The 20,389-nt window shown below is 40.6% G+C and overlaps 1 protein-coding gene across 1 annotated transcript in view; it reads left to right on the top strand.

The window, feature by feature from the left end:
- The window catches only part of KALRN (kalirin RhoGEF kinase), an 816,446-nt gene that overhangs the window by 504,327 nt on the left and 291,730 nt on the right, over positions 1-20,389 (top strand). Inside the window, exon 12 of the mRNA XM_084807552.1 lies at positions 15,987-16,178. Within this exon, the coding sequence (XP_084663678.1) occupies positions 15,987-16,178 (192 nt within the window). The remainder of the gene's footprint in view (positions 1-15,986; positions 16,179-20,389) is intronic.

Genomic DNA, 20,389 nt, shown 5'->3' on the forward strand with positions numbered 1-20,389 from the left:
AATAAAACCTTTCATCCTCTATTCATATACCTCACTCTGAACTTGGCAAGAATATTTCCTATGAACAACACTTTGAATTGTTGATACAGCAATCTTCCCTTTTGACACTTCCCATTTTGACACTTAATTGTTTTGAAAGTAGTGGCACATCCTGGATATTTACAAGTTGGGGTTACATCAGAGGGTCAGGCTTTACATTTTATACAGTAACAGCATTTCAATTCTGATGAGTAGGGATCATAAAAGTTCACTGTGGTGTCTGAGGTCTGCAAGGTTATCTACTAGGAGCAGGGAGAGAAGTTATAGAGGGCAGCAACCTTTATCGGCAGAAATCAAGTAAAAGTTGATTTAAGAAACGGGAGAGAGAGAGATTAATAAAAAGTGATAAGATATTAAAAGTAAGATATAAACTTAGCTAAGGGGAATATATGTGGATATAAGAAAATATAGGGAAAACAACTTGAAAAAAATGTGAAAAATAAAATCACACTGTGTCAGTTCCCTCTTAGCCTGTAGAAAAGTTGGATCTTCTGAGCTTTCAAAGGCCACATTTTTCACATTGCTTTTATTATAAAAGGCGGCTATTTCCAAGTTACTCTTCTGGTTATAACCACAAAGCATCACCAGTGCAGTCACTCTTATAAGGGCACATGCTGTTTAAGAATGGCTACTCACTTCTTTAGTTGCATAACATCTTGACATAGCTCTCAACTCGGATCACAGCCATGAATGTTTTCTGTTCATTGCCATAGCAGTGCTTCACATCAACCTGGGACTTAGCATCCTCTTGGAATACCTGTAACATCTGTAACTGTTCCTTTAAGTACTCAATAGGTAGAAACACATTAAGAGTGATCCACGAAGAATTAAAGACAGCATAGTAATCTAAACTAGTAATAGCAAAAGACACTGAGGGCTAATTAACTGTAAAACAGGTTCACTGCCCAGTTCAAATGGAGGGGCACAGTGAGTTCCATGTCTCTTCTAGGGACATGCGCACTGGGACAGTGAAGGAAGGTTCCCACCAAAAATTCCTCAGCAAGGAAGGTTTCCTGAAATGGGGCTCCGTGCAGTTACAGAGCCTATGTGTGTGAATGCACAGACAACCAGTTGAAAAACTACAGTTAGAGGTACGCAATCTGTCTTTCTTGTGGCAAACTTATTAGAATTGCTGGTCTCTGGCTGCTCCACAGGCATTATTAATGCAGTAAGTATCGCTGCACGTGCACAGTGATATCTGGGGCTAACAAAGAATGATGGTATCATGCAGAATGATGTACTGAGATGTGTTGCATCAAATCAGACTGACTCAGGAACATCTGAAGCTGGTGCACTAGTTGTAGTTGTGCAGATGTGCTTCTTACCACTGCTACCACCTGAAGATCCAGGGACAGTGTAGGATCCAGGAGCACTTCCAAGCCATGAACTTGAAACATCCACTAAAACAGAAACTTAGATCATGTTAAAATTGTTCGCAAAAACTAGCTATAGAATCAACATTCATATAAGTACTAGCATAAATGTGAAATAAGGAAACACATAAAACTTAAAAATACTCAAAAATAAAATGAAACTTAAAACTTGTTAAAATTCCTCATGAGGTAGATTTGTCAGATCATTAAATCTTCCTTATGGACTGCTGCCATCTCCTTCAGAGTTCTAGCTCTAACTTTCTTTGCTGCAATGGTATACAAAGCAACTTGATGAGACACGTATTCCTGTTCATCAGATAGTGGATGGATTATTAGATGCTGGACTGACTATCCGCTACAATGTGACACAAAGTGAGACAAGAAAAGTTCTCTAGGACAGGAGTACAGCGGACAGCACAAGAAATATTGTACTAAATTGTCCACACAACCATTCCCACATATATGGAGTCTCTGATTAACGGGGATATGAGAGTACCTGCCATCCAGAAAAGCATATAGCATCTGTTGGAATCTTAGCTCTGTAAAGGCCTTCCTCAAGAGTGGATAGGTAATAGTGTAAGGTACCTAGACAACTGGTGGTCTGTTTTAATGGCAGCAAACCATTGTGACCAGCGGTTCGGTTATTATTAATAATCTCTCTATCAAGGGAATGATTAACTTTTTCAATTTCTTGGTTAAAGCTGGGCTGAAAGCCAGACAAAGCTGCAGAACCTATGGAGATTGAGTACAGGTTCATTCTTATCTGACAGGTCTTCACCCATCCCCCCTGTCTCAGTTGTTCATACCAACATTTCTTAGGGAGTCTAGAATCTGCCATTTCATTCAGTCTGCTCCAATATCATATCATAATTTTGTTGACTCTAGATTCGATAGAGGGCAGACCGGACTCTGCTCACAGCAGGGCTGCTGGTGTGCCTAGGGGTAAACCGAGTATTTTCCTTATAAAACCATTTGGAGAATTTCCAATGGGGCAATATTCCCTTCAACCCAGATCTCGGCTCCATAGCACCTTTGAGGGACTACTTTCCCAACAAATATTTTTAGGACCAGCTCTATTAGTTGACAACCCCTGGAGAAAAATAATTTCAGGATCTGTAGTATAGATCTGGATACTGTCAATTTGATTGCAGCATAGTGTGTTTTCCAGTTAATTCTTTCATTAAAATTGGTACCCAGATATTAGAATGAGCTACATTGCTCAGTAGGATGGCCATCCATTGTCCATTTGTGCTTTTTGTTTCCTTTCCCAAAAACCATTATCTTGGTTTTAGAGTAATTAATACTAAGATACTCATTTCTACAAAAAGAGCTAAACTTGACTAGCATGTGTCTCACACCTGTCTGGTTAAGTGACAGGAGGACTATGTCATCCACATACATCAGAATTGGGACCTTGTTTGAGTAAAGAGTTGAGGGGGAAAAGGTTGGGGATTCCATTTCTTGCGCTAAGTTATTAACAAAGAAGTTAAATAAGAAAGGAGCCAAAATACAGCCCTGACGAACTCCCTGGCCAACTTTAATGTCTTCTGTAAGGTGACTGTTTAATCCCACTCTTACCTGGGAGACGTTTTTGTGATGGAGTATTTTAATTAACCAAAGATGTCTTGCATCAGTGTTGGAATTGGCGAGCTTTTCCCATAAATGGGCCCTATTTACCATGTCAAATGCAGAAGTTAAGTCAGTGAAGGCTGCATATAATTTTTTTTTAAGGTCCTTGTATGGTTTTTTTGATTAAATGGTAAAGGACGAAGCATTGATCTATTGTGCTGCGGCCTTTACGAAAAGCTGCTTGTGCTTCATTAAATCACTTTATTTGCTTCTTCCCAAGCCATTAATTTCCATAGTAAGTGTTTAGAGTATAATTTTGAAAATACATTCAAAAGGCTTTTGTTGTTGTTCAGTCGTTCAGTCGTGTCCGACTCTTCGTGACCCCATGGACCATAGCACGCCAGGCCTTCCTGTCCTGCGCTCTCTCCCAGAGTGTGCTCAAGTTCATATTCATTGCATCGGTGATGCTATCTAGCCATCTCATCCTCTGCCGTCCCCTTCTCCTTTTGCCTTCAGTCTTTCCCAGCATCACAGTCTTTCCCAGAGAGTTTTCTCTTTGCATTAGGTGGCCAAAATATTTGAGCTTCAGCTTCAGTATCTGTCCTTCCAATGAGCACTCAGGGTTGATTTCCTTTAGGATTGACTGATGTGACCTCCTTGCAGTCCAGGGGACTCGTAAGAGTCTTCTCCAGCACCACAGTTCGAAAGCATCAATTCTTCGGCGCTCAGCCTTCCTTATAGTCCAGCTCTCACAGCCATACATTACTACTGGGAAAACCAAAGCTTTGATTAGACGGGCCTTTGTCGGCAAGGTGATGTCTCTGCTTCTTACTATGCTATCTAGGTTTGCCATAGCTTTCCTCCCAAGGAGCAAGCGTCTTTTAATTTCATGGCTACAGTCACCATCTGCGGTGATCTTGGAGCCCAAGAAAGTAAAATCTGTCACTGCTTCCATTTCTTCCCCTTCTATATGCCAGGAAGTGATGGGGCCAGATGCCATGATCTTCGTTTTTTTAATGTTGAGTTTCAAACCAGCTTTTGCACTCTCCTCTTTCACCCTCAACAAGAGGCTCTTGAGATCCTCTTTGCTTTCTGCCATTAGGGTGGTATCGTCTGCATATCGAAGGTTGTTGATATTTCTCCCAGCAATCTTAATTCCAATCTGTGATTCATCCAACCGGTGTTTCTCATGATGTACTCTGCATATAAGTTAAATAAGCAGGGTGACAGTATGCAGCCTTGTCATACTCCTTTCCCAGTTTTGAACCACTCGGTTGTTCCCTGTCTGGTTCTTACTATTGCTTCTTGACCCTCATACAGGTTTCTCAGGAGACAGGTAAGGTGGTCTGGTACTCCCATCACTTTAAGAATTTGCCACAGTTTGTTGTGATCCACACAATCAAAGGCTTTAGCGTAGTCAATGAAGCAGAAATAGATGTTTTTCTGGAATTCTCTTGCTTTCTCCATGATCCAGCGAATGTTGGCGATTTGATCTCTAGTTCCTCTGCCTCTTCGAAACCCAGCTTGTACTTAGTTCTCGGTTCGCATACCGCTGAAGCCTAGCTTGTAGGATTTTGAGCATCACCTTGCTGGCATGTGAAATGAGCGCAATTGTGCGGTAGTTTGAACACTCTTTGGCATTGCCCTTCTTTGGAATTGGAATGTAAACTGACCTTTTCCAGTCTTGTGGCCACAGTTGAGTGTTCCAAATTGATTGGCATATTGGGTGCAGCACTTTAACAGCATCATCTTTTAGGATTTTAAATAGCTCAGCTCTAATACTGTCATCTCTGCTAGCTTTGTTGTTACTAATGCTTCCTAAGGCCCACTTGACTTCACTCTCGAGGATGTCGGGCTCAAGTTCAGTGACCGCACTATCATGGCTATCAGGGACATTCAGATCTTTCCTGTATAGTTCTTCTGTGTATTCTTTCCACCTCTTCTTAATCTCCTCTGCTTCTGTTAGGTCCCTTCCTTCTTTGTCCTTTACCATGCCCGTGTTTGCACAAAACGTTCCCTAGAGATCTCCAATTTCCTTGAAGAGATCTCTAGTCTTTCCCATTCTGTTGTTTTCCTCGATTTCTTTGCATTGTTCATTTAAGAAGGCCTTCTTGTCTCTCCTTGCTATTCTCTGGAACTCTGCATTCAGTTGGATATATCTTCCCCTTTCTCCCTTGCTTTTCGCTTCCCTTCTTTCCTCAGCTACTTGTCAAGCCTCATCAGACAGCCACTTGGCTTTCTTGCATTTCTTTTTCTTTGGGATGGATTTCGTTGCTGCCTCCTGAACAATGTTACGGACCTCCGTCCATAGTTCCTCAGGCACTCTGTCTATCAGGTCTAATCCCTGAAATCTATTCCTCACCTCCACTGTATATTCATAAGGGATATGATTTAGGTCATACCTGAATGGTTTAGTGGTTTTCCCTACGTTCTTCAATTTAAGCTGAAATTTTGCAAGAAGCAGCTCATGATCTGAGCCACAGTCAGCTCCAGGTCTTGTTTTTACTGCCTGTATAGAGCTTCTCCATCTTTGGCTGCAAAGGACATAATCCATCTGATTTCGATATTGACCATCTGGTGACGTCCATGTGTAGAGTCGTCTCTTGTGCTGTTGGAAAAGAGTGTTTGCTATGATCAGCGTGTTCTCTTGGCAAAACTCTATTAGCTTTTGTCCTGCTTCATTTTGTACACCAAGGCCATGCTTGCCTGTTATCCCGGTGATTTCTTGACTTCCTACTTTAGCATTCCAATCCCCTATGATGAAGAGGACATCTTTTTTTGGTGTTAGTTTGAGAAGGTGTTGTAGGTCTTCATAGAACCGATCAACCTCAGCTTCTTCGGCATCAGTGGTTGGGGCATAGACTTGAATTACTGTGATGTTGAATGGTTTGCCTTGGATTCGTACTGAAATCATTCTATCGTTTTTAAGATTGTACCCCAGTACTGCTTTTCCCATCCTTTTGTTGACTATGAGTGCTACTCCATTTCTTCTAAGGGATTCTTGCCCACACTAGTAGATATGATGGTCACCTGAATTAAATTCGCCCATGCCTGTCCATTTTAGTTCACTGATTCCCAAGATGTCGATGTTCAATCTTGCCATCTCATGTTTGACCACCTCCAGCTTACCTTGATTCATTGACCTTACATTCCAGGTTCCTAAACAATATTGTTCTTCACAGCATCAGATTTTCTTTTCACCACCAGACACATCCACAGCTGAGTGTCCTTTCGGCTTTGGCCCAGCCGCTTCACTCTTTCTGGAGCTACTTGGAAATACCCTCTGCTCTTCCCCAGTAGTATATTGGACACCTTCCGAACTGAGGGGCTCATCTTCTGGCGTCATCTCTTTTAGCCTTGTGATACGTTCCATGGGGTTTTCTTGGCAAGAATACTGGAGTGGGTTGCCATTTCCTTCTCCAGTGGACCACATTTTGTCAGAACTCTCTGCCATGACCTGTCCGTCTTGGGTGGCCCTGCACGGCATAGCTTATGGCTTCACTGAGTTACGCAAGCCCCTTCGCCACAACAAGGCAGTGATCCATGAAGGGGTCAAAAGGCTTATTAGTCTATAATTTTTTGGGTCATGGATATTTCCTTTTTTAAATACAGGAATAATCATGCTAGAAGACCAGCCAGGGGGTAGAATGCCTGTTGTATTGATGTATGTGAAAAGTCTGGCGAGTATAGGAGCCAACCATTCAGAGTTGATCTTATATATCTCTGGTGGTAACATATTACCACCTGGTGCTTTCCCTTTAGTTAGTGCTGCAATATCTTCCAGCACCTCCTCTGTTGTCATTGGCTGCAACTGGGGAAGAACCTGATTCATAGGGCGGGCAGGGGTAGTGGAATCTTCATTTGAAGAGTTCCGAAAGATTTTACTAAAATGCAGCACCCATTCATTGGGAAGGATTAGTGCCTCTTGTGCAAATCTCCCCTTCACCTACTGTCACAAGTCTCCAAAACCTGGCCTCATCCTTATCTACCATCACCTGGTGGAGGGCCAACCATTCCCTTTCATAGAATGCTGCTTTCTTCTGTTTAAGTAGGTTTTTATAAATCTGTCATTGGGATAAGATGGCTAAGTTAGCTTCCCCAGACCTGTCTAGCCTAGCTATCCTGATCCATTTGGATAACATTTTTTTCGCATTCCGACACTCCTTATCATACCAGGTAAGCAGTTGGATATCCCTCTTTATGGTACGGGCAGTTGTTACATGGAGTCTTAAAGCAAGGGCTATTTCTTGATGGAGCTCTATGATATTTTCTTCCCTTTCCAGGCAGAGGTGCCTAAGATTACATAGTTTTTCACTTAGAAGAATGGAGCCAGTTTCCTCATCCATCTTAATTGACCATTTAAGTCATTTCCCACCAACAAGAGTACCTTTCACTGGATTAGGGCACATTGTAAGATGACAAGAGGGCAGTGACACTGTCAATATGAGGGGCAGATGGTCACTTTCAGCTCTATTTTCTATTAGATGTAGAATGTGGTACCAGAGAGATGTGGAGACTAGTATATAGTCCACCACGCTGGCACCTCTGTCTGATAAATAGGTGAAGTAACCCTTAGAATTATCCTTGGGGCTTCCATTTACAGGAAATAGCTGGTATTTGGATATTACATGAAACAATGCCTGACCAGCTTTATTGACCTTTTTGTCCTGAGTAGAATACTCCTCAATATCAATTTCATTACCTTTCCCAGAGTTTGACAATCAGTGCCCATCTGGGCATTAAAATCCCCACATAAAATGATCAATGCTTCTGGGTAGTCTAATGAGATGTTATATAAAGTCTCATCCAATTTGTTCCAACCATCTCTAGATAAAAAGGTATAATGAGGGGGGATATAAATATTTAAGCAGATAAATCTGCCTGTGTGGGAATTATTGAGAAGAGCAACCTGGATAAAGTTATTTGTATACTTGTCCAGGATCACTGCTTCCATATCTAATTCAATTGAAACTAATAGTGTAAGCCCTCCACTTCCCCGACCAAATTTCTGGACTTTAAATGCTGGAAATTCTAGTGATTTAACCCTGTACAAGAACAGAAATAGCCTCCAATAACCATGTTTCTTGGATGGCAATAATATCAAAGGTTTGAATGAATTGCAAAAATTAAAAGTCCACGAGTTTATTTCTCCATCCTGCTACATTCCAAGAAAGGATCTGAAGGATGGAATTAAGATGAGAAATACCTGGAGGGCCTAGTCAATCATTTAGTGAGCTAAGTGGGGAAAAGCGGTTTGACACAGAGAATTTTTCATCGATAATGCCTCTATCTTTAAATTTTGAATACATAGGTCGCTGACTGTCTTTCTTTATGAATAGAAGCTCAGGCAGGGCCCTTAATTTTGAACTTTCATGTAGGCTCCCTGATCCATTTCTTTGAGTCGGTGGCTGTTTGCTGAGTTTCCATGCTCATGCAGGCTGTTTGGGAATCTTGACAGTCTCATACGAGCGTTCCAGATTGGTATGTTATTAGGGAAAGTCAATAGGAAGTTTCTCCTCCCCTCCCTGAGGTCCTGAGTTGTGGTTCTGAGAACCTCCATAAATTTCAGAGGGGACTTTGGGCCTGAGTTTAGAGACTTTCCGCTAAGACAGGTAAAGGCTAATAAAGACATAGGTTGAATGGGGCCAATTTCTATCAGTAAATTATGTAATTTAGAATATGACAACATTTCCCAAAGTTTCAGGCAAATATTGGGGTTACTAAAGCCCAGTTCAACACTCACATATAATCCAATTGAATAATATACATTTAACAACACAACTTCTCCCAATTCTAGGTGGACTCCTGAAAAACAATATAGGTCTCCTAACAGCATTCACTTGCTGATGAAGGAGCTCTGTGAGTTCTTTACTTTCCAGTTATGGAAGATTAAGATTAAAGGTTTCTTTTCTGGCTCTGGAGAGCTTGATTCTGGGCTGCTTCCGGTGGTAGGGAGGAACTGAGGAACAGCTGGGTTGTCAAGAAGTTTGTTTTGCATGGATGTATCTTTAGAATTATAGGAATTCTTGTCATCTAAAGAAATTTTGGACCTGTCTGAGTTTTCTCTGAGTTCATCCAAAGGCCACATGGTCTCCTCTGGCAGTTGACTGGTAGTGTTATCAACCAAGGAGCTATCCACATTCATAGCTTTCCCTAACCAGTCATAATTTCCTTGGCTTTCCCTTGGTGGGGCGACTACTGTTGGAGATAGCACATCATTAAAGATGTTTACAAGTGGAAAATTACTTTCAGTCTGAATTGAAGATTGTAAAGGATCTCCACAACTAGCAGATTTTCTCACTCACCCATATTCTCTTCCATATTTAAAAAAATTGTGGGTGGGGGGCGAATGTCATTATACCAGATTCTATCAGTCCACATACAGCAGAGATAGTGGCTTCCAGTCCAGATACTTTTTGTAAGTTGGGTTATTCCACTGAAGATTTGTTCAGCAAGTGCAACAGTCAAAAACAGTGATCCCCTAAAAAAGATAAGGGACTTGTGTTAGACTCAGCTGAGCTATTAGGATGTTGGAACTCAACATGTGGCTGATTAGAATCAGGAGTGGAGGAGCCATCCTTGAGTGTGTTCCCATCGTCATTTGTAGGAGTAATGTGATATGGTGGAGACTCCAGCTGGGGCAGATGCTGAAACAGTTACTGGTTTCCTGGGAATTCACATCAAAAATAGAAAAGTCTTCTGGGTCCCCTTCCTCCAGATCACCTACCCAAATCCCTGCTTCTTCTAAGCTTTTCTCCATAGGAGCACCTTCAATCAGTGGAATAAAAAAATTGTTTATTGATTTTTGAGTTTGAGGCTTGCTAGCGATGTCTTGGGATATTTTAAGAAGCGAATGTTGTTTCCTTGTCAAGACCATTATGATTAGTTACATTCAGTTAGAAATCAATTAATAATCAGATTAAACAAATTATTAATAATGATTCTGAGTCCCAGAATTTAAAGCTGTTTCTAGAACTAAAGTTTCTTAAAATTCTCAGCAACAACCAAAGGAATAGAGCTTTCTGTCACATTGTATTAGCCTTCCATTTCCATTAGAAATCACACTGTGTCTTTGTTCTGTTCTCTCCATTATCTACACCTGTGGCTGTCAAATTTCTGCAGGTGTGGGAGGCTGTGCTCTTGGCTGGCTTCAGTTCAATTTCTTATAATCACTTAGGCGGCTCCTTTAAGGGAGAAGCTAGGCAAAATGGATGGACAGGAGTTCTAACAGTTAAAGATCTTAAACTTATAAATTAAAACTCTGCAAGAGACTTCATTCCAAAGCTCTTGGATAAAAAAGTATGAAGGTGCTTCTTGCTATATAAATTCTCCTACCACTCTATGTTCCAACAGAGGAGAGTAGGGTGATATTAAGTAGCGAGTCCTCTTTCCTGAATTCCCCACTGGGAATTCCACTATCTTAACAGCGTTGTTTAAACTTCGCAGGATCCCAGCATCTAGACGGTTTGCTACATTAAATATTTGTTCTGTAGAGAAGCTAGTAATGACGTGTGATAATATAGCTTTGTTACTGTTCAGAGAAGCCCAAATTTGCAGAGGTTAAAACAAACCAAAACAGGTATAAAACTGATTAAAACCTGAAAGAGCCAAAACCGGAGCTCTTTAGAACGCTCTGCCCACATGGTTGCCATCTTAATTCCTACAAAAAGGAGTCAGAGAGCAGAGAGTCACTAAGGCTGCAGTTACCTGGGAAAAGCCCAACTGCACTCAGTGGGACCTACTTCTGAATAAATATATGTAGGAATGTGTTCTAAAAAACTATCTTGAACCAGGGGTATTGCGTTTTTCCATTGACAAAACCAGACTGATGGTGTGTTTGGGCCAGAAGGACAGATCATTTGGTCATTACAACCTAGTGGCAACCAAGAGAGGGAAGAGAGGCTTGTGCACATGTTACTGTTACTGAGCACTGCCAAGTGGTGGTGGTGGTGGAGGGGTGGGAGAAGGCCAGGAAGTACAGACACCATTATGGTGCATCTCTGATTTGTGTAATAATCCTCATCAATCAGCACAGGCATGAACCAATGACATAATCAGTTCATAATGATTGTTGGAGATATATAAACTACACCATCCAGTTCACTCAGTATTTTGTACATTTGAGCTTGTACTGGGGAGATGCGCAGGATTACTTGAGTAGAGAAAAAAAAGTATGATTTTGTATTTCTGAAATTTTGGTTGCTCTAGTACTCATTTATTAATATGCTGGTCTGGGAAATCCTGCAGAGATTACAGTAAAAAGAAGGGGAAATTGTACGGCGGTCACCATCTCTGGCCTTTCTGCTCAACCAAAAGTGCAAGAACTTTTTATGTTATTGCTGCATATTAAGGATGAGTAGAAGAGTTCGTGCAAGAAAGAGGTGTGTCAATAAACCAATGCTTGGGAAATACAGAGTGGTTGGGAAAGAGTGGCCTTGCTTGGAGTGGGCTTTTAAATTTCTCTTGAAAGCCCTGCATCTGAGAATATGCTTTCAGACAGGCATTTTGCTATAGTATAGTCTCCTGTGTGGTGGATTGGAAGCATTATTTCTTTGGGTATTTTAGAATCATCTGGGGAATTTTTTTAGGGTAATATACAGTAAGGAAAGAATAAGCCTTCATTAGCTTGAGAGATGGATTCTGTTACCTTACCTTTTTCTCCCATCACTCTTAATTTCTCAAAGGTCTGGTCTGAATTAGAACAGTTAAAGCTGAGTTAAGATTCAGATCTCAAGTTGATTACATGAACCCTAAACTGAATAAAATTACGGTGGGTCAGATCATTTTCTACATTTGTTCTTCAACTGCTCCATGAGGAGAGTAGTGCCTAGAGATAATGCCAAATTCTGCTGTCTGTTTATTAGCCAGGGTTGTACTAACTAAAAGCTGATGCAAACATTTGCTAACATTACATGATATGGTTCTCATGGGATTGTATTATTTCAGAGTTCATGTAGCAAATCTCATGTCTGAATGCTCTCCTGCCCTCCTATATACGCTTACATCAAAAAGACCCAGGCTGAATCTACACATAGCAGTTATACCATTATCATACCGTTTTCATAACTATTGGTGCCCATTGGTGTATTGTGTACCAATAGTTATAATAATGGTATGATAATGGCATAACTGCTATGTGTAGATTCAGCCCCAGTGTGTGGAAACCAAGTCTAGAAGGCTACTCTAGAAGGGTGGTTTTTTTTCCTGATGTGCTACTTTTGCACATTCGGGGGATGTAATCTGGTGGTTGTGGTAGTGTTCAAATGCTTCCCTACCTGTATTACAAAGTGATAAAATGCCAAAAGTGTTGTAGCATATCCTCTTTCCAAATGTTTGAATCACCTATAGGTCTCACTTCATAGTTCTGTTTGACAGCCAACAAGGCATTCTATCTTGTAACCCAGAGCTTAATTTACTTAATTTACTTAACCAGTAATTTTCCAGTGAAATAGCCGCCACACAACTGCAGGCAAGAACTGCATACCTTATGTAGTTTGGCTGGAGGGGAGGGAAGGAAAGACATTCCCCCACCCCAATCCAAGCTATGGTTTATTGGACTGAGTACCAGAGATTAGAAGGATAAAGGGGAGAGTACCTAAATAGAACATTAATTTCCATTTAATTTGGAAGGAAAAGGGAAGTCATGGCATATCATACTTTTTGTAATATGGAAAGAAGATGCTTATATTAAGCAAATAAAGGGTGGAGATGGTCTCATACCAATGGTGTTAGCAGCAGCAACAACAATTTCATTATCTAGTGCTGTCAGCATTACCAGATTTAAATGAAGACATCTTTCTTGGAGTTGTAGCACTGGTTAACTCATCACTTGATGTCTGCATTATTAAGTGGTGTCTTGCCTATATGATGAGCCATCAAAGATCAAACAGACAGAATTTTCACGTTGCTTTGCGTCATCCCAAGCATGATGTGTTGCTGTCAGTTCACACGTTCAGCTATGAGCCATCAAATACTGAGGTATCAAATGACTATATGCATGTGTAAGTGGCAGTCAGTGTCATATCTGAGCCCCAGACACATTGGAAAGTGACTGAGGACTACATATGCAGGGCTTCAGTAGTCTTCCTGCTTGAGGGATCCTGCAGACCCCAAGCAACCCCATGACCCAATCTAAAGGAGAGCACTCTGTGGGCCAGTCAGAGGAAGAAGACTTGATATTTGACTCTCACTAGGCCAGGGAATACATCTTCTCCAGTAAGAGAACAGACTCCAGGCCCTCCCACCATATCAGATGCCCAGAGCCTCCCACTCCTCTGTGAGTTCCTGTCAGAGACTACAGCAGACAGTGCATAGCTGTAAGGCAAGGCTTTGTTCCTTTAAATTCTTGCTTGATCTCATTTAAGGACTGGGGCTCAGTCACTTTTGGGGACTGGGCCAAGTATAGATAGTTTTGGAGGGATATTGTACCCACTGGGTCTCTCTGCTGCAGGTGGGATGCAGCCTCCTGCCATAACCACCTAATTCAGATCACTGCTCTTGACTCAGCAGCACAGGAGATACATTAGACTAAGCCCTACCACATTACAGCACTGGGGCTCTGGTTGGACACAGTGTCCAAGATTTGCTTGGCTTGAAGCAACACTCTGAGCCAAACATGGCCAGGAGGTTAATGAAATTATGCCCCACCAAATGATCTGGCTGCGTTCAGTCCCACTCCTTTCCCCTTCAGTGCTCAATTTCTAGTTATTAGATTCATAGTCTCTCTTTTTACCTGTGTTACAAGAAATATTATGAATGCATCAAAACATAAAGCGTACCTTATTCTAATGTGGCAAGAAAATAAGTCAATGCAACTGACTCTGTAGCTCATGGGTGGGCAACTTGTGGCCAGATGTTTTGACCCCAAACTCCCATTATCCCTCAACATTGGCTATGCTGGCTAAGCATGATAGGAGTTGTATTTATTTATTTATTTATTGCTTGCATTTATATCCCGCCTTTTTTCCTCTTGCAAGGAACCCAAGGCGGCTTACATTATCCTCCTCCTCTCCATTTTATCTTCACAACAACAACCCTGTGAGGTAGGTTGGGCTGAGAGTGTGTGACTGGCCTAAAGTCACCCAGTGAGCTTCCATGGCCGAGTGGGGACTAGAACCCGGATCTCCCAGCTCCCAGTTGTAGGCTAAAACATCTGGAGGGATACAAGTTGCCCACTCCTGCCCATGATGGTTACATTTTGCAAAATTGTATTTGGCATTTTTTTTTGTTAGGAGTGAAGAAACTAAACTATATCCTTCTATTTTTTCACATACACAAATAATTACATATGCCTACATTCATGAGTTTGTCATTTTTGCAGTTTGTAGTAAGCTTTCTTGTTCTTGTGATGACATGTTTTATCCATTTCAAAAGGTGATATGCAATTATGTCACAGAAAGGTTAAGAAAATTGAAAAGGAAAATTTGTTTTGGCTTAGCTTGAGATGGTGCAAGGCAAGATACTGCTGTTTAACTGTAGTTGTATTTATACCCTGCCTTTCTATAAAATATATATTCAAGGCGGCTTACAAAAATCATCAATCAATGAGTAAAACACAGTAAATAAATAGTAAAATAGAACATTACTGAAATCTTAAACTACCTAGAGTAAAGATGGATGGGGGGTGGAAGGTGGGGGGGGGTTGAATATGCAGCAAAAGCTCCCTGAAATAAGATAGTCATTCTTGCCCAGTTCCTAATTAGAAGCGTATTCCTAAATTCTGGGAGCCACTCCTGAGAAAGCACTATCATGTACCACTCACCACACAGTCCACAAGGGTGACACTGGGGCTTTGTGTGGGAAGTGTCACTACCTTCCCTATTGCTTAGTTTTTTTTTCACATACTATTGGCTTCCTGTCCGAATGTGCTTCTTTCCCCAATTTGCAACTTTGGTGACATCTTAAAAACAAAACGGGCTCCTTTAGCAAATCAAGCATTATGTAGGCAGCATAATGATATCACATCATCATGAAGCCAATCAGATTTGAATATGTGGTGATGTATTGAAGCCAAATAGGAGTGATGGCAATGCTTCCTGTCCTCACTTTGAATTGTTATCCCATTTCCCCAGCACACTCCAGAAACAATAGAAAAAATGAGGGATGGGGTGTTTAGTGGGGGTGTAGGTCATTGTGTCTTATTGCTAGAATACCGAGCAATACAGGGATGCAACATAAGGATGTAGTTTTAAATACTTCGGAGGGTCTTGCTTGGCTGTAATATACACAGAGCTCTGTGCAAGAACTGTGGCTCATTCTCCTCAGTGTCAGATAATATTGCATGACACAGTAGGAATGTGCATGTGAGCTTCCCTGATGTTGGAAAGAATGGCATGCCCTTTGCTACATGTAGCTCCATATGCATGTCTTGAACCCCTATGGGTGCACTGGAAAAGGTGAAGTGAAAATAATCTAGTATTCAGGTAAGTGAGTAGTTAAATCCTATTGATCTTCATGAGACCTAAAAAAATGCTTGTAACTGTACTAGATGGGACTAAAATCTCACAAATGGCAATTTTAGCCAGTAAAGACAAGGAAAAAGCAACACATTTTTTCAGAGGTAGTGTTCTTAGTGTATGTGTCCTACATGTTGCAACCTGCTAAGTATCAACCATCCTTCGTAACTAAATGGTTTCTGAAATATCTCCCAGGAGACCACTTCTGCCTCCGAAGTGGTTAACTTTTTGTTTGCTTCTTTACGTCATCTTTGAAAGATTCCAGGGATCACAGAAATAAGTGAATGCTGAGCCTTCTTAATCTATCAAACAAGCTAGCTCTGGAGGGGGTGTATATCTCAAATGAGAAACTATTTCATGCCTATTTGGAGATTATTCTGTGCGGGTTTTTACTAGCTCTTCTTGCATAGAGCATCTGTTGGAATAACTGCTGTCATTTTAAGATGCTGGTTTCTGTTCCTGCATTTTGGAAGTGTAAATACTCATACTAGAGCATTCATTGCCACAGTTATGTGACTTGTGCTTTGTTTCTTGTTCTGTTCACTGGTAGAATACCTATACGAATGCAGACAAGCTACTGGAAGCTGCAGAGCAGTTGGCTCAGACTGGTGAATGTGACCCTGAAGAGATCTACAAAGCAGCACGGCATCTAGAAGTGCGGATTCAGGACTTTGTCAGAAGAGTAGAACAGAGGAAGCTTCTTTTGGACATGTCAGTCTCCTTCCACACTCATACTAAAGAGGTAAGATGTTTGCAGTGTGATATTTGGCCTATGTTGAAAAGTCTGCATCACACAAGGAAGTTTTATATTGCCCAAGGCATACTAGACCAAATGTGCAATGCACAGCATGAAAACTCAGAAGACATGACAAACTGGATATCTTGCACACAGTAAATGCCAAACTGTCTCCTGACTGATTTGTATATCCAAACTCCAAGAAAAGGAGTTAGGATGTGCAATATAATATATATTTTAAAATGCAAGTTTACAGCAATCCCATAACAGCGCTGCAAGATGTATTACTGAGTTCATCAGGGTGCAATCCTATGCATACCTAGACTGAAAAAAGTCCTACAACTCCCAGCATTCCCAATCAGCCATGCTGTCTGCGGAAAGCTGGGAGTTGTAGGATTTTTTTCTGTCTAAACATGCATACAACTGTGCACTAAATAGTGATAATGCACAATTTATAATCATTGCATTCTGTCTGAGAGCTCTTTTCAAAAGAGTATGAATCACAATGGTGTCAACAGACATAGTGAGCAGTAAGTACTTCTTGAGGAATTTCATTTTAATGAAGCATCAGTTTGTTTTACTATTTCTATTATATTTCTAACAAAAAAAAATCAGCTGGTGATTGGAGGTGGTTTTCTTTTCCATATTATTCAAAATGGGTCTGAAATACACGTCCCCATGTGTTTTTCAGTGGCTCGCTCAAGACTAGACTAAATGCTGTTTTAGTTCAAGTGAAAAATGTACAAAGATAAGACACTCTTGCAGCAGACAGAGAGGGCAGGGCATTGAAATTGAAGGGTCCCGGGGGTGTAATTAAAGCATACTTCACATTTTTCCCCTTTAGACCAAAGGCAGTGTGTGCCTTCAGAAGATAACTTTTATTCTGTAGGGAGAAAGGATTTATCTGAATCATTGTTTTTTTCATGCACTGTAGCATCTGTGTACCACAACACACTTGATCCATGAACATACCCATGGAAGCTGCAGGTTTGCCAGTATTAGCTGAATTATGTACTGCAAAGAAGCAATTTTTAATAAACTACAGCAGAGTTAGGGGAGCCTGAACAAACAAACAAACGTCTTTGGTTACAGAAAAGCGGGTGTAAAGGATAGTCTGCAGTGCATAGTTCTTTCTCTTCAGCATCTTGAATGGCATGAAGAGCTTTTAACTAAGGATGGAACATGGACAATGTGTTTCATTTCATGATTCTAGTATCTCTTGATGGGTTTGGGAGGGTCTATCCACCTCTTCAGTTTTCCATAAGTAGCACCTATTACAATAATAGTTACACACGCATGCACTATGGTTAAGATTTGTTTGTTGTTAACTGTTTAATTGTTATACTGTGGTTTTAATGTTTTATATATTTTATATTGTTTTATTGTGTGCTCTTTGGTTTTAATTTTTGTGAGCCACCCAGAGAGCTTCGGCTATTTTAAATAAATAAATAAATATTTAATGTTTTGTTGAGGAATGTGTATGTGTGTGCTCATAATTGCATTTTGGAAACGTATGCACAACCCTTCTGCCTGCTATCCTGGCAGGCTCTCACCTTCTCTGAGGTATGTGCTTTATTGTATAGTGATCTTGCTCTTTAGATCAGAGAGATAAGAAAGATACTAGGCAGGTGAGCATCACCATCTGGAGATTGTAAGCCAACTTGGGAAGGAAAACTAAAAGACAATGCTAGCGTGGCATAGGATGGTAGCTGTGAGTGAAACTTTCTCCCAGTGTTAGGATTTATAGTTTGGACAGAGCCAACAATGCTTTTGCTTAGGACACTGCTCTCCCTTGAAACCTCTGAGCATTTGTGGTCAGTAAAATGTACCACTTTGGTTTATTGTTAACCTGCAGCCCATTCATTTCAGTCAGTGTTATGTTGGTTCTTATACCACGAGAAAGGGTACACAAAGTTTTGTTCACTGTTTTTATGCCTTTTATGATCTTCTATAACTTCATACGGATTTTATGTTTGGATGTTAGTTTTCAGTTGCCTGATCTCATCATGTTGGTTATCATCTCTAGTGCTGGTAATGTTCTGCAATCAAGGGTAAAAGTATTGATTTCTTATTTATTTATTAGAAAAAATAATATGCTGCCCTTCAACTGCAATCATAGCACTCAGGACAGATTAGGGATAGTGCTTGCCTATTGGGTTCTAGTTTTTCTCGGATAAGTCAGTGGGTGTTGCTAGTTGTCTAGAAATAGGATTTTGGTAAATGGATTAAGGAACTGGCAGCGCATTTTTCTCTCAGGCAGAGGAGCTGCTGGTAGAGCGAAGTGAAAATGTCCTCCCCAAATTCTTCAACCTATTTTTAGGCAGTGAAATTGGGGGTACCGTTTTGTTGAATATTCTCCAGGGTAGAAGAAATTATCCAGCACATTCTTAGGGGTGGGGCTTTCCTTCCTTCTTTCTTTCTTTCTTTTTTCCTAAGGTGTTCTTGTTTTGTTTTGCTGTTTATGCAAGCAGTAGTAGCAGGAATTGTGTTGGCCTCCCAGCTGTCAGTTTGGATCCTGGGTCTAGCATCTGATGTGTAGGTAGTAATTGCCTCCAGACTATTTCAAACTGGCCTCATAGCCATTTTTAAATAGGTCCTGAATGCCAATATATATGCCATTACAAATAAGAAGACAATTCAATTGAATTCCAACTTTAACTTATTTAAACTGAAGGTGCCTTGAATGTTTCAGAGATGAGATGGGATATAAATGTTTTAAAACATGCAGCTGAGCGATGGGTACCTATGCACCCATGGCAGAAAACATTATGCTACACCATTATGCCATGCTATTCATATGCTACAAAATGCATGCTTTTTCTATTTTATATGCCAGAAGTAACCTGTGAAGCAACTAATAGATTTTCCTTAAGCTATAGAGAGTCACTATGGCAAGTCTGAGAACTTATGTCCTAGTGTCCTGCAGGTTCTACAAAGTCTGCCATGAACTTGACTGTATTGCAAAGTTTGATTCAAGATGATCATCTGCACATTTTTCCATTTAATTGTCTATATCCATTTCTAAGTCTTTACTTTGTGAATTAAGAAGAGCAAATTCATTTGGGGTGATGACATTTGTCCCTCAAAAAATTGGCTGCTCATGCCTACCTTCTGCACCTCTAAGAGATTCCAATTCACAAAGATTGTCCCTTTGTACTACCACCACCCCACAACTTTTTACTGTTAGGAGCCATTGACACACATAGAACAATTCTATTAGATGAGTGAGGCAAGTTTTTCCTATGTCATGCTTGTGATCTACTTACCAGAAGCAATAAGGGGTGGAGCAAAGTATATTTTCAAAAGCAGTGTGTTTATCTGTCCATCTTAACAATGCCAAGCAGATCTTGTTAACTTACTGGATGGGTCAACACTAGTTTCACAATTATCCAAGAGCGCAATTAGCCTACCCCTATAGAAAGCAGTAGCAAGTTACACATTGAGTTTAATAGAATAGGATTGCAACCCTTGTCAATGGGCACAATCCAGCAAAAACCGGTCATGTCTAACTTCTGTTTAAATCAACTGGAATTCAGCTAGTCATGACATACTGATTTAATTGCCATCAATAGGATTTAGTTGCAACAGTTTTGTTGGATTGTGACCTATCTCTAAATTTGTACACAATGACAGAAACCAAAGTGATACTCTAAGACGCTAATTGATTCAGTAGGACTTTCCCTTTGTTAGAAAGTTTTTACAGAATTATTCAAAGTTGTCAAAAGTGATTTACTTGTGAAATTCTGGGAGAGTTGTGAGGAAGTCATGTAAAACACTTGAAGATGTCTGTCAGGATTAAGTCCTGTGTCATGTTTAGCAAATAATAATACAGACCAGAAGGAAAATATGTAGATGCTGGAGGATCTACATCCCTTGACTAAGGATTTGTGGAATGTTTCAAGGCAGAGAAAAGGGTGGGAACTTCATGGTTCCTTCCAGACAGTCTAATAAATCATTTCTTTCTCAATGCAGAGTGCTGCATCTCTTAGAGGTGCAAATGCTGCTGTCAACTTTCACTGTTTAAAAACCTGGGGAAAGTATTTTGAGGCTGAGTACTTTCACCCAGTTTGCGGTGTGTTTCTTTTTTCTTGATCTGTAAAGTGAGCATAGACTTGGGCTTTTCCTTGACCATTCCCGGACTCTCAATTGGCTCCAGATCCAGGACAGACTAATTAAAAGGGTATTTAAAGTGGGAACATGCTTTTATCAGGCATTCT

Source organism: Heloderma suspectum, chromosome 1 (assembly GCF_057233095.1).
Source record: "Heloderma suspectum isolate Gila_16-S chromosome 1, 16-S_ref, whole genome shotgun sequence".
Classification (NCBI taxonomy): domain Eukaryota; kingdom Metazoa; phylum Chordata; class Lepidosauria; order Squamata; family Helodermatidae; genus Heloderma; species Heloderma suspectum.